Source organism: Camponotus floridanus, unplaced genomic scaffold, assembly GCF_003227725.1.
Source record: "Camponotus floridanus strain SB8 unplaced genomic scaffold, Cflo_v7.5 scaffold40, whole genome shotgun sequence".
In the NCBI taxonomy this organism is placed as follows: Eukaryota; Metazoa; Arthropoda; class Insecta; order Hymenoptera; family Formicidae; genus Camponotus; species Camponotus floridanus.
In genome coordinates, this window is record NW_020229548.1 from 475065 (window position 1) to 490535 (window position 15471).

Genomic DNA, 15471 nt, shown 5'->3' on the forward strand with positions numbered 1-15471 from the left:
TGTGACGCAATTCAGAGGCGAATAGTAGATCTATTCGTCGCTTTTCCGTCACACGATGATTGTCGTAGACTTTTGCCAAGCATGCACGTTTTCAGAGACTTCGCGGATCCTGCGACGAGCATTAGTCTTCTTCGCCTCGAGAAATCGAAAACTGCGGCTGATGTCGTTAGAAAAAGGCAAGCAGCAGCTCTTTTTATTTTATTCGTTCGCAATGTCGGATGTGTTCGTCGGCGCGTTCGCTTTTCTTACTCGTCGGGACAGAAAAATTGGATTAAATTGCGCGGAAAGCGAACGACCAACAGAGTATTGTTCGTCATCTGTTTTCTGCACAATTTGATCAAACTGGGAACTTGTTCTCGTCTCGTGATATTTCTGGTTCAAATAGAAATCTTACGTGACAGTAGATTAAAATTTACAACTTGTATCAACTCACGCGATTTCGTGACTTAAAATCAAGAATACGTTAAGATTAATTCATATTACATTGAAATTATCGATATATGTCAAAACGAGAAATATCTATATTGCAGAAATAAGCATTATTTCTCGTCTTGACATTATAATCCACGATGTCGAAATCTGTTGGTGTCATATTCAACATAATTTGGGCAATTATACAATACTGGGTAAAAACCATGACTTACATATAAGTGGCCTAATTCTCATTCCGTCATCAGATAAGAATAAATCTTGGCTAAATAGGGTCAGAGCTATATGTTGCTCATGAATCAATCAAATGCTCATATCAATCTCATGGCATGTTTACGTAATCTTTACGCAAATCACGATATTTAGCAGGCAAATGAAAGCACATTGGATTACCCTAATCTACATTGTATTCTTCTTATTTTGCGTTCTACTTTCGTTATCACAATTTCTATTTCTGCTTAACGTACATTAAAATAAAATTTGCTTCTGTCGTTTGCGTGCGGAAAAAAATTTAAACGCGGATTTATGTGATTTCGAATATCTACCTGCAATTCGCAATATTTCGCAATATTTAATTCGCAAGAAAGAAGATGTAATAATCTTGTTATTCGAGTCTTAATTACATATGTAACTGCGTGTAATAAGCACCGCATTTTTTTCAAAGTTCTCAGTTTGCAAATCAATATGAGTAAGAAAATACGTAGGTTCACATAGCATATATAGAATATAATCGCTCTTCGTATACGAATTATGTTTTATTTCTTCAGATGATTGTATTTATTTTCTATATGCGCATACTTGTATTCTGCTTGTGTGTAATATTTCTCTTTAATAATTTTAACTAGTGTGACAATAAAGTGCTTTGTTTAATTTATACTCGTATATATGCTTCAGCTAGTACTCATCCTAATTTACATACATATACATCATTTGTATTAATTGTAGCGCTTATTTTAATATTTGAAAGCACGATTTTTAAATAACTTATGCTGAATTAATTAATATTGTGATAATCAATATCTTGATTTCCAACTTGATTTATTGAATAATTAATTGTACTCGTATATAATGTTTACGATATGTAAGACAAACTCTATTATCATATCATTCAGTACATTACACGAAATTTTATAAAAACTTTGCTTCCAATATTTTATTAAAATGATAAAAACAAGAAAAGATTTTTGCAACTGATTCTATCATGATTTTTTTAAATTATCATTTCATTTGTAGATTAATACAGTTATTTATACAGTACGCGTACATATATTAAAGAGAGATAAGTAAAATAAACGAATGCGGAAAACAAATTAAATCTAATTAACATTTAGAATTCAATATCGGGTTTAACAGAACTTGATGTAACATTTTTTTGCATGTATATTGTGCGCGTATAATAATATTTCTAACGACATATTTAACCTTTGCTATCTTCGCTAAACCAGAAAAACAGCCACACACATATATTATATATTTATGCGCGCATAGAAATTGACCAAAAATAACACAAATACACATACATACATTAGGAATAATAATTGTCCAAAAATTTATTAAATTGTCATTCGATAACACTATAAAGTTAACACCATAGCTTAACGTTTCGCAATTTTCGTAAAATCAATATTGCTTGAATACACGTCGAAAAGATGTATGGAAAGAAACAATTTAATTTTCTTCATTAGAAGTGACACAGAAAGTGCCGGCAGATATTCCCGATCAGAAATAGACGGAGCATCTTCCCGAGGGCAACGGAAATCAAGATTTAATCTGTCCAAGCTCTTTGGACGTAACAAGGATAAAGTGTCGGGTACCGATACAGATACAATGAAAACCGTCATCACCGTCGGCGACGAGAAGGTAAATTCTATCAGTTTTTAAATGAACAATACGAATCATTACATTTTTTTTCATTATTATTATATTTTTTTCAAATAAATTCAAATGCGTTTATTGTCAACAACAAATTTATAATTAAATGGCTTTGAAATCATTTTAAAATCGGTAATATGCTATATAATAATATTGGAAAAAAATTATATTCTCTTAAATATCACTAGTGTATTGAAAAGGAATAGTTCCAATATAAGTACATACAGCATCCATTATAAGTACAGCACTCTATAAACAGCAAAATTTCTTTGAGAAGAATTAGTTAATGGTAGCGGATTTTTTAATAAAATCTTATTCAGAAATATAAGACGGAGTTTTTTTACTGTGTAAAATTCAGAAAAATATTCATTGACTTTTGGTAAAATCTTCTGTCACTACTCTAATTAATTATATATACTGCTTTAATTAATGATATTTTCATTGATTCAATTTAAATTCAGAGTATATTATATGAAATTATGCATTAATGAATTATGCACTTATAAATCATAATAGAATACTTTCGCAAAAATTTATTAATTTTCGATAAATTATAATAATAACATGTAAAATTATATATATTAATATGATAAAAATTAAATTTATATAAATGGAAAAATGATATAAATCTAGGTCTTTTCTACGTAATTTCGAAACAGAAGTCTGCATCAATTGAAGAATGCATAATTAAATAGCATAATTAATTTAATGGAAAGAAGATACGAAATGTCTGTAACTTTTTGCGTTTTATGAATTTAAATGTACTAATTTTAAATAACTCACTCATTGCAATAAATGAGATAAATCATCGATGATTTTATTATTCATAATATGTTTTTATGTTTGAAATAAAAACAATTATAAATACAACCACATCATATAACGTAATTTTTATATTCGTAAAAAAATTCGAATGTAAAAAAGATTATCGAATTTTTTATATAACAGGATTTATTTTTATGGCGTAATATTTTATAATGTATTACAATATAATCGATCATTAAAATGCTAATCAAAATTCAAGATACTATTGGCTCTCATATCCATATCTGAAAAGAACACGATATAACTTCAGATTGCTGAACCGGCCGCGCAGGAAAGCAGAACGAATCCTCCAACGAGTGAGGGTGGAATAGTTTACGCAGAGTTGGATCTTACACAACAAGGTACTACATCCCGGCGACTGAATGAGGATAAAACGGAATACGCTGAGATCTTGTACACGAAACCGGAAACGGAGGAAACGGCCGATAAATAATCGCGTCTCGAAAGCGATTAATATACAAACGATCGCGTGTTCTTCATCTTTCGAGGAGTTACGAGTTTTAGAAAAATGGCAATTTCTTTCGTATAAAAGCTGATGCAATATTACTACGAGCAAACGAAAAACAAAATGAACATACAATTGAATCAAATTAAAACGACAGACAAATTGTTTCAAGGCGTTTTATCTCGTTATTAATCTTTCATCGCATTTATCGCGATCATTTTTGTATACGAAAATGGGCATGATCACGTTCCTCATTCAAAGCCCCGTGGCCGTACGTGTGATAATTTGTTGTATGGTAGATAATGTTATGTTATGATCGCGTGATGTTCCGATCTCTGTCCTTCGACGTACGTGTTACATAGCTGGTGATTATTGAATTTGGGAGCAAGGAGACACAGCTTTTTGGCGTTAAAAATATACGTTGCGGCGCACAAATCATTTTATAAATTTATAACGTGTCTCAAAATATAATGTATACAAGCAACTAGTTATCTCTTAATTTACATTCAACGAGAATTCTTTCTTTAATGAGAATTTTGGAATTTGGGAAGATATGATCTTAACCATCATGTTGTCAAACAAGTTTTTTCTTATTCAGCAAAATATTCTACTTAAAATTTTGTTATGTAAGTTATAATTTATGTATTTTTTTAGATTATTTTCAAGACATGCATACATATCGTTTTCTATCTATAAATTTCTTTTTTTTTTGACATATATATATATATATGTGATTATTGCGATTTATTGCGATTATGTTAAACATCGCGTTAAACGTACTTAAGTATTAACATTAATGTTGTTATTAAATAATAAACGAATAATAATAATTACTGTCGTGTACGTCATATGCTTAAAAGTTGTTTGGACGATTTAAATTTGAAAAACTAATCGCGGAAAGAAATTATAAAATTATCAGCTATAGCAAATGAAAAAATTAATGCATAAAATATAGATAGAAGAGATAAAAGAAATAAAATTACAGAAACGACTTTTAAGCGAGGCTATTTGTTTTTGTAAATTGTAAAGTTCAATATGCTTAGAAATTATAGATTTAGATAGAATACCAGATAAATATTCGCTAATAACTATGTAAGATGATTTATATGCTATTTATATGTTACAACCCACATAATAATTGCATAATTTTAGGTATGGTATCATATTTTAAAATATTACAGGCTTAACTTACAGCAAACTAATTTAACAACGATGCAAACTTATTAGGTATAAGTCAATCTTTGATTCGTTTGATTGTTTCGATTATATTCGTAAAACTTTACGAGTATATCGATTCAAACATTTTCTGCCGTCCAGTACTAATAAATTTACTTTTTTGTACACATTTATTTTGATAAATAACTAAATAAAGATAATATATGGATCGATAATTATCTTTCATAAAACCTTATTTTTCACTCATTATTTCCTAAATCCTTAAATTTCATACATGCAAAATTTGATTTGTAGGTAAGAATTATAGTAATATATTCTACAAAAGACTGATTATCGATAAAAATGCTATTGCTATTAAAATAGAAAAAAGAAAAAAAAATCTAGATTCGCACAGACGTTAGTGCATAGCAATATAGTAATTCGAATATCAAAATCGGCATCTTGTTTTTTTTATCATTTATTATTTAAGTTTTTTTTATTTGATTAAAACAATGTGAAACTAGATACTAATTTTGAAAAAATATAATAAACATAACCAAATTTTTAAAATTTATATTATAATATTTAAATTTATATTTTTTATCGAAAATTATTTAAAAATTGATGAAAAGGCGACATATACGTAACATGGAAAGATTCATACAATCAATTTATGTCATATATCTTGGATATAATTTATTCTCGAATTTATAATTTATCTGATTAAATCTGTAATTTTTTTAATATAGCCTTTTCGAGAATCATCGTTTAATAACATTGATGTTATTAAATACACATGTACAAATATGTATTACATAATGTATACGTTATATAATTATTGAAAAACAAATGAGTATTACTTGTTGATTTATGTATAAACGCGTTAATACGTTAATGGGAAGCTAATAATTTAATGGGAAGCTAATAATTTCGCAATTTTTTTTTATTGAAAATTGTTTTTGATTTTTTATTTTGATTGAAGGTTATTAAAAGTTTCTTGAGTTGACGTCTTCTACGAAGTAAGATACTCGTAAGAATGTCAATAGATTTCTAACTATTATGCAATATCATATTATAATTATATAAAGTCATTTTGCTCTGCATACGTCAGAGAATTTCGAAGAAAAACATTTAATATATACTTTTGTTCGTAATTAACTTCCAGAATTGCGTTTTTCTGTAAATTTACAATAATTACATCCAACGTTCAATAATTTCCGTAATATCGGTTGTGGTTTCGCTTAATTCACTATTTGTTTCTGGAATATCCTCAGCTTTGCCTTTTACTTGATCAGCATCGATTGAAGAATGAGCAAATCTTTTATTTTTCGGTAAACGATGGCGATAATTCTTGTGGATGTTCCGAGACATTTCTGCAACGCGTTCGTTGAAATCCATGTGGCTTTGTTCACGGATGAAATCACGCTCGCTGGCGCATTCGAGCGATTCTATTCCAGGTGGAGGAGCATCGCTAATGAAATCCATCGGTCTCGGATAATTATCGCACGCGGTGATTAAATCCGTGATAGAAATTCGCGAACGACGCGACTGAAATAGCTCAGTCGCGGAATCAATGCAGTCCGCCGACTCCCGTTTCATCCCGGTAGGATCCACAGGTGGCTTGGTTCGTTTCGGAGGACACGCTTGGCCGAGATTCAAACGCCACTTGGTGCTCACGAACGTGTTGTTTACGTTTTCAGGTTTCAACGCAAACTCCATATGATTTCGCAGCTGGGAATCTTCCGGTTGGAAACCTCCGACTACACCATCGGCGAGATCCCGTTGATATCGCAGGTAAGAATCTACATCTGGTACCGTAACCGCTCCGGGAATAGGCGTACCAGAATCGTCGATTTTTCCTGGACTCTTTCGTAGCGATCTCGACAGAAACCTTCTAGCAGTGTAGAGTCCGGGATCTGCGTCAAAGTCTTCTCGATCGAACGCGAGCCTCAATGGCGTGACTCGAACACCGAGTCGCTGATTGGTATTGAACATTTTCGTTATCACATATGTCAATATGTTCATATTCTTGCAGCGTAAAACGTAGATCGCATTGCGATCCCTCGCGAATAACGGAGGTCCGATCCAACAAGGATCGGCAATGTAATAAGCGTCCTTGGCGGCTAGCAAGGCCAGGGTGATCTCGTTACATTCAATGATGACATTGCGTGCTTCCTCCAAGGCTGACTTTAACGCACCGGTTAATGTCAATCGGTTTCGATCGCCGTATAAAATGCCACACACGCTTGTGCCGAAATCCACGGTCCATAAGTGCGGATATACCCTGAGGGTAGTTCGCAGACCAAACCTGTTTATGGGCTTCGAGAATGTTTGCGCCGCGCTTTTCAGGCTTTCTGTATAGTAAGAATCGCCGCAAATTACGGCCGAGTCCAGAATGGCGGTGTTCCATCTAGAAGGATGACAAAGATGTTGCATGACCAGAATGGCCACGCATATGGCGGCGCGATTTTTTCCTGCCCGTTCGCCAAAACGGCAGTCGTACGCGCCGATCGTGCCCCAAATGGAATAAATTAGGTCGGTAATCTCGATTGCGTAATTATTCCAAAACCGCTGATCGAACTCCGATCGAACTCCATCGCCGTCTTTCGCTTTCCTACGCCTTCGCGTAATTGAATGCGTGAAATTCCAGTGATAATCGAGATAAATCCACATAGGATCTTCCTGGAATTTCTCGTATGGCGACATGTCGATGGAACTCACATGAATTCTATGAAGATAGAATCCGGTTGTGCCTTCGTACTGATTGAGACACATATGTTTCGTCATTTGACACACGGAGGAGAAGATACACAGACAGGCGTTACCGTTTGCAAAAACTTTTTTGCCTCCCATATCGCACTGATACGGATCGAGGTAATAATAGCATCTGGTCGATCTTGAGTACCAAAAGCCATAGCAGCAGTTAGTGAAATGTAATATGCCGCTTGTGTGCATTTTGAAGTGACGTTTTAAATGTTTTTTCACCTAAAGCGATATACATAAAAGAAATCTTAAAAGTTAGAATTATTAATAGTTCTTAGATATGTTTATATGAGATGAAAAAATTTTAAATATGGGATTGAAAAAATTTTAAATATAGTATAATTAACTAAATAAATAGATAACATTATAACAATAATATTATAATAAACGAATATGCATAAAAAAAGATATAACAATTAAGAAAAATATACACTTTTTGATCAATATTATATAAAGGAAAACAAAAGTGATATGGGAGAAAAAATTAAAGATAAAAAATATTTTAGAAGCTTTTTAAAACAAAAATATATAATAAAAGAACAGACATACATATATATGTGTGTGTACATACATATATCTGTTCTTCTATTATATATTTTTGTTTTAGGAAGCTTGTTTTAGGGAGATGTATATAAGCATTACAAAGGAAGAAAAATAAAGTTTTCAAACATGGTAAATAATAGAGATGAGAAGAAATCGAAAGAATGATTTCTCTCTCCTTTTTGAAGCTCACTTGAATGTAAAAATTGTTTTTGCCGGTCCGAGAATTCGTCATCAACGTGATCAACGACGACGCACAATCTCGAAAGTCAAACAGTCTGTTCATCAGCGGGACATTTCTCAATATATGTTCCGTGTGAAATTTTGGTTCAGCGAATCCTCTGTACAAACTCTCCGCCACTTCGAGAACCCTATCGATCATGCCCGAAAGCGGAGATTGAACGATATCTCGCTTAATCGTGACAGCTAACAATGCGACGAAATAACAACGTTTTATTCGTGGCTCTAGCAAGCTATTTCGATCACGCAAAGCCACTGTTCCAAGTACGAAGATTGGTTTCGGAGCCGGGCCTATTGGCCTGAAGATCGCTTCAAGATCCCGAGATTCCGGCGATTTTTTTCGATGAATTTCCGCCAAGGATGCTGTTGGTGCCATCGGCTCGTGAAGACCGCGAATGTCGCTGCAATCTGGTGCCATTTTGCGTGCATAAGATATTGTGATTGTTCTGACGGCAAATCCCGTCTCCAGCGGCTCATCAATAACCTTGACAATCAACTTAAGAAATTCGCTTATGCTGCTGGATACGATCATCCTCAAACATTTCGTTCCCGTGACTGTCCACCAGGCTAAATAATTTCTGCCGCATTTCGTGATGCCCACATGAGCATAGCGACAGACGATTATTGCGCCGGTATAGATCCTTGTCTCAAATATCTTCTCCATGGTCATCGCCAAATTCCATCCCTCCGTTGCGTACAACCTCCCGTAGTGCAAAGGCGCAAATACCACGTGAAACGCATAATTTGCTATCTCAAATTCCGGCAACAAGCCATCAGTCATGTCGCTCACGGACGTATCTTCGCTCGCTAACACGCTGTCGAGAGCATAATTCCTGCTAGCCTCGAGCAAACCATCGACTGTACGCTCCGACCAGGATGCGGGATCGTGGATCAACGACCATGCCATGATACAGAGATCCATGGGAATTGCGAGGGACGTGTAATTTCGAAATATCCTTTTGAATGGTTCCATTCGTTCTACCGTCGTTTCCTCGCGATCGTTATCTAGTGTTTTCGACGGCCTTATTTTGAACGGCATTAGAGCGGGCGTTGTAATGTCGTCTTCCAGAACGATTGCTTCAAGCATCGAAGCTTCATGATATCGCATTGGCGTGAAACCGGGAATTATGACGTCACGATCTGGATCTAGTTCTGGATCCGAAGTAACCCACTCTGCTAATTCGATCAAAGATGTCTCCGATACGGTTGGCGGTGTCATCGCAACTCGCTTTTCCTCGCTTTTGATCGATTCTTGGACAGTTGGTTTTGCGCGACGTTCGATGCCTTTTTTTCGTTTCCGCTTGCGTCTCTTCATCTCCATGTGAGCAATGGATACGGTATAAAGATGGAAAGGTTTTTTTTCAGTCTCGCCGGCATTTTCTTTAATTCTGTCAAGCATGGATTTTAAATCCCGGAACTTTAGAAGGCAGCAGTAACCTTCCTCGCTGACGTGTCCTTTCTCGTCACAAGAATAAGGATCGAAGAGATAATATCTATCATCCGTTGTCCAAAATGCGTAGGCACAATTTGTCAACACCAATATGCCGGTTTGATCTTTCTTTAAGAATTTCTCTATGCTCGCATCAAGCTCGTTGGATATTGAATTTTTAGGATCAACGCGAATGATCTCTTTTAGAATGACGTTAAAATTCGCGTCAAGAATGTTCACGTTATAAAACGTCCTGAATTCCTTGTATCGTAATTTACCTACATGTTGATCGATTTTACATGTAAGGAGGATCAATTCATCTAAAATGTTTCCACAAAACCGATCCACGTCTAGCACAATTTTCGCTAAAATGCACAATACAGCCGCGATGTAACATGGTTTGAAATGCGAAAATTCAACTCGTCCACGATCCATTAAACTCGAATTGCCTTGTATTATCTCCACGTTTTCATCTTCCACCACCTTGAAATAACATTTGTCAGGGAAATATTGTGTGCTAAATAATTTGTTGATCAAGTTTCTAATTATTGGAAAAAGAATGAATCAATTGCATAAGAAAATTCTTATCGATAATATAAGTGCATTGTGACATTAATATATAGGGTTCGTAAAGATTAAGATCAAATTTATATAACGTGTTAATAGAATCAAATAGATAAAAAAAGTTCATACAAACTTATGCACGAAAATGCTCCATTAAAATTATAAACGTTCAAAAAATGTTTTATTCTATTAGCACATTGCAAAAATATGGTAAATTTGAATTCGACTTTTATGACCATCTTATATATGTACATGTAATACCCTTCCGCATTACATAATAATATATAATAAAATTACTTTAAAACCGATAGCTTCAGAACGGTCTATTTTCTCATCTTTTACCCTAATTGTAGTCTTTCTTATGTCGTCCACTTTTTTACTATTATCTTTCTCTTCTGATAACTAAATAAAGAAAAATGTATATTAAAAGACGTTTTTATAAAAAGTTATGTACATAATAAATAATATTTTTTCTAAATTAAGGGATATTAATCTTTTTAATTAAATAAGAAACATGCATAAAAATGTATGTTGACTAATGAAAAATACAAATTAATATTAATTATTGATGAATATTTAAAAAATTTAATAATAAATATTTAAATATTTTTATTAATTATTTAAATTAAAGTATTACATTTTAAACAATCTAAATTTTTTTGTCATATTATGTAGAATTATTAATATATGTTTGATTTTCGATATATTCATTCATTAAATCGCACGTTTAAAATCATTTTATCACATTTTAATCTCATTAAATAACGAAATAATAAGAAAATTATAAAACAATGCATAAAAAATATATTAGAGAAGATAAAATATTTGAACCATAGATATGCTCACCTGAAAATCAGGATTAAAATTAGGAAATATCAATTTGAATAGAAGCTTTTCCGCATTGCAGAGATTTCTCTTGATAATTTCATTTTCAGTCTTCGATGTGCTCTTCTGCTGCTGCTCATCGGAACATGTCAAGTACTTTGTTGTTAAAACTGGAGTTTTAATTATCGGTCCGAGCGGTATCAGTTCTGATCTCGTATCACAAATTATTGTCGTTAATTTTGCTAATGATATGTCTTCCTTTTTGTCTTCTAACTTCTCTTGTTCAAGACATTTTTCATCAAGTGCATTATCGACAGCTTCCTTCTGGATATAACTCTCGTCAATCGCTCTAAGAGGCATTATACAAATTGGTGGTAATCTCGAGTATAAGTATTTTCCGGAAGATAGCTTGATGATTTTAGAGAGTTTCGCGTCTCGAGGCAGTGATACGATCGCGGCTGATGCAGGTGCAACGTAATTTGTGGGAAAATCATCCTTTTTCTTGACCTCTAGTCTCGAATCAATCGAGAATCTCGATACGAGAGAAGGAATCGATCTATTCGCTCGTTTCGCTTCCAGCAAAGTATAAAGTGTCTTTCGCGGTGGCATCACGTACGGCGGCGGATGATCGTATTTCATTTTCTCCATGACCACTTCTTCGTGTAGGTTGAGCTCTTCTTCGATCGGTTCTTGTATTTTTACTGTGGAAGTCAGAAGTGCTAGATTTAGACGGTAAGGTGCATCAGGCTGCGTCAATTCCTCGACTTCCAGCAAGGGATCTACAAGAGGTTTCTCTGGCGCTTCCAATTTTTCCCTTGCTATTTCATCTTCTTCCTCTTCTTCCTCTTCTTCCTCTTCCTCCACCTCTTCTTCCTCTTCCTCCATTTCCTCTTCTTCTTCTTCTTCTTCATCGGCTACAAGTTTCTCTAATGCTTCTATGGTAGTAATATCTGGTTTCTCTTCAAGCTTTAATAAATCATCATCTGTGATCGGTAGAAATTTTGTACGAAACTTATCGATCTGTTCGTCTGGTATCATGATTTCCACGGGTGACCTATATTTTCCCGGTTGTATCGCGTCTAGAGCCACGAAATGAAGCGAGAATAATGGATCGTTGTATTCCAAAATACCATGAAGAAGATCGATCAGTTCGTTGAGACTATCCGTTACAACAAAGGAGGCTGGATGATCTCGAAGACGCCATCCTTCTGAATCGCTGCCGTAAGGATTAAATAGAAAGAATTTTTCATCCTCTTTCCAAATGGCGTACATTAATCTCTTGTTTTCCAACACCGCTTCAGGGTATCGTTCGAAATAACGCTCGAGAGCCTCCGCGAGATTTGCCAACGGATTCGCGTCGCCGTCGATAACATTTGTCTTTGTCTTGAAAATAGCATCGTACTCGGCTAGTTTTAATCTAGGCGGCAAGAAAGAGATGTCTAAATGACTCGGAGCACGTGCTACTTTCCGAATTACTTTTTCCTCTTCCTCCTCCTCCTCCTCCTCCTCTTCTTCCTCTTCTTCGATTTCCTCTTCTTCCTCTTCTTCTTCCTCTTCTTCCAACTCTTCTTTCACCGCTACCGCTTCTTTTATCTCTGGTCGGCCTTGTTCGATCCATGTTATGATTTGCTCATAAGCTTTGTTGCTGATGTCAACGATTTGATCCACGTCTATATTTCGCCAGCGAGTCGGATCTTTCAATCTTCTGTACGCCAAAGCAGTTAAAGCAGCTATTAATCCTTGCCTGCCACGTGATTGCAGACGAAAGTTTTCACTCAGACAATTTTTGGTACCACTAAGTAGCAGACGGTGAACATTTATCATTTTATATCCCATAATAAATTTTAATAAGGGTTCTTTTCGTATTTCCTCGGCTGTTTCTCCTTCGTCATCTTCTTCCTCTTTTACGCGTATTTTTTGCATCTCCTTGTCGTCTTCTTCTTCCTTTGCTTCTTCTATATCCTCTTCTTCCTCCTCTTCTACATTCTGTTCTTCTTTATGTACTTTCTTTTTTTCCTCTTGTGCGAGTATGAAAGTCATTGGTTCATCGTCCGCCATTCTATATCGGTCCACATGTTGCATATTTTCTGGGAATTGATTAGATATTTCAATGGATTCATGCAAATGTGGTCGTACACGCGGTGTTGTGTCGATTATTTTTTCCATTGTCGGTGCCGGTGGCGACGGGACCCGCGGTCTGCGATTAGTTCCTCTCTCTCGATAAATTACTCTTTCGAATGGTCCGTCCGGCGCTACTCCAGTCTTCACATACAGCACTGTTATTCCATGTATCAGAAAAGGATCCTTGTTCTTACTACTAGTATTCTCCAGCACTGTTTCCACTACTTCATTTACGGTACTATTCATGGTAACACAGGCAGCGCCTCCGAATGTATCACTCGTCGTGTGTCCTTTGCTATTGTTGTGATAGATCCTGAAACCTTCGTCATCGCATGCAAACGGATCGAGGAAATAATACGCATCGCCATCCTTCCAGACTGCGTAGAAGATTTTCTTGATTTCGAGTATCCCGATCTCCCGTGTCTCGAAAAACTCGCGTATACCGCTATCAATAGTGTTCTTGTTTTTTCCTCCCGGTATCACATTTGCGTCTATCTTTATCTTGGCAGAGTATACTCCAAGAATAACATCGCTCATCAGGTCTTCCAGCCGGAGTTGAAAGTCGTCGTCGAGCTTTTTCTCAAGAATTCTTACTAAGTCAATTAGATAGATGTTAGATTGATTGATGATTAGATCGACTAAAGCGGTCGTCCACTTGTTTGCGCTAACTAGCCGCGAGTATATCAGCGCTGCCACGGCTATAATCAGATGTCCTTTATCTCGCAAAGCTCTCGATATGGCTGGATGCGTGAGATGATAGGATCCTTGTACTACGGCTCGATGTTTCTGACGAATTTTGTAGCCGCTCGGTCTCCTCTGCAGCTTCCCATATAACTTTTCGACTTCCGCAGGATCATCCGGAAAGATCGATTCGATTGCGCAGAGAGTTACGGCGTATATCACAAAAGGTTCGTTTCGTACGTTGCTCTTTTCGAGGATAATGAATAATACTCCCATTACATCCTTCACGAGAAACAATTTGGCTGAACCGTTGATTTCATCAGTAACCGGTTCACCATTATCTCGTCGCGCTTGACCGTCAAATATATTATAATATTTCGAGTCTCGCCATATAGCTATATTCAATACCGGCGACGTCAGGATCCCGGCATCGTATCGCTTAAAAAACAACTCTAATGCCTTCGCCAAATGAAGCTCCGTTGGATCGTGTGAACGAAATCTCCCGACATACGCCGGATCTTCGATCTTGAATGTTATGTTGATCTTTTTCTGAATGAGAAGATTCCTCTTCAAGTCGAGGATAGTCATTGTCCGACGATCGCCAGTGTTCACACTCTTGTAGGACTCGCAATAAAAAGTATCACCGTCTTCGACAATCTGGTCGATTATTGCCTCGTTCCAATAGCGTGATTTATGAATTGCGCTTGTGGCAAAAGCTGCAATCGCTATAGCGCCACCCTGTTATTAGAGCTGCGAAATGAGAAGCTACAAAGCAATGTTTAATGATATATTTTAAACAATAACTATTTTAATTACGCAATTAATTTATTAAAATATGTGATTAATATATTTAATTAATTAATTTGTACTTAAGAGCACACATAGGGAATTAGTACAAAAAGCTTCGCAAATAAAATACAATTTGAAAACTACTGTTATTATATTTATACTTATTATATTAACAGAAAAAAACAAGAGAGATATTATTGAAATAAAGTTTTCAACATGAAGACTCTCACAATAATCATGATTACCTGATAACCTCTGGAGAATGGTGAAAATTTTAGCATATTTAGATGAGTTACACCAGAACGAATGCCATATTTGATACAAAGAGGTAACTCCGTTTTAATTTTAGTAAGGGAATAAGAGTCGTGTGGTAAATCGAAAATATCGTTCAGGTTACGATATTCTTCTTCCAATTCTTCATCAAACTCATCGCTGCTTGGCACGTTATTCTCAGTCATTTCAACATCTTTCGTAATTTCTCCGATAGCATTGATAGTATCGGCCGAAACTATCTTCTCGCATTCGGCAAGCTTTCTCATTTTTTCCTTGAATGATTGCGTCTTTCGTCTTTCTAGATCGAGAGTTACCTTTTCCTCGCGACTTGAATCCATTTTATGTTATATATTTTTTAATAATAGAACTTTAAGGAATACGATTATTTGAATGTTTTTACCGGCATCGAATACGATTATTTGGATGTTTTTAACGGCATCGTCTTATAATACTTTTATTTAATGAAAAAAGTTTTAAATAACTGGCACCGAGATAACCTAATGGTAAATCATGAGTAACA

The 15471-nt window shown here is 35.2% G+C and overlaps 2 protein-coding genes across 4 annotated transcripts in view; one reads left to right on the forward strand and one right to left on the reverse strand.

The window, feature by feature from the left end:
* The window catches only part of LOC105254122 (fasciclin-3), a 312011-nt gene extending 307823 nt beyond the window's left edge, over window positions 1–4188 (forward strand). The window contains exons 9-11 of one of the 3 annotated variants that reach the window (XM_025411595.1): window positions 96–176; window positions 2115–2289; window positions 3377–4188. In XM_025411595.1, the coding sequence (XP_025267380.1) occupies window positions 96–176; window positions 2115–2289; window positions 3377–3559 (439 nt within the window). In that variant the 3' untranslated portion in view covers window positions 3560–4188. The remainder of the gene's footprint in view (window positions 1–95; window positions 177–2114; window positions 2290–3376) is intronic. The other 2 variants (XM_025411597.1, XM_025411596.1) reach the window with 2 other exon arrangements.
* A 1732-nt stretch (window positions 4189–5920) lies between these two features.
* LOC112638937 lies at window positions 5921–15289 on the reverse strand. Its single transcript, XM_025411577.1, has 5 exons — window positions 14924–15289; window positions 11109–14627; window positions 10560–10664; window positions 8223–10181; window positions 5921–7711 (listed from the first exon to the last, which is right to left on the reverse strand). The coding sequence occupies exons 1-5, from the start codon at window positions 15287–15289 to the stop codon at window positions 5921–5923; spliced, it is 7740 nt and encodes a 2579-aa protein (XP_025267362.1).
* Window positions 15290–15471: the final 182 nt, after the last annotated feature.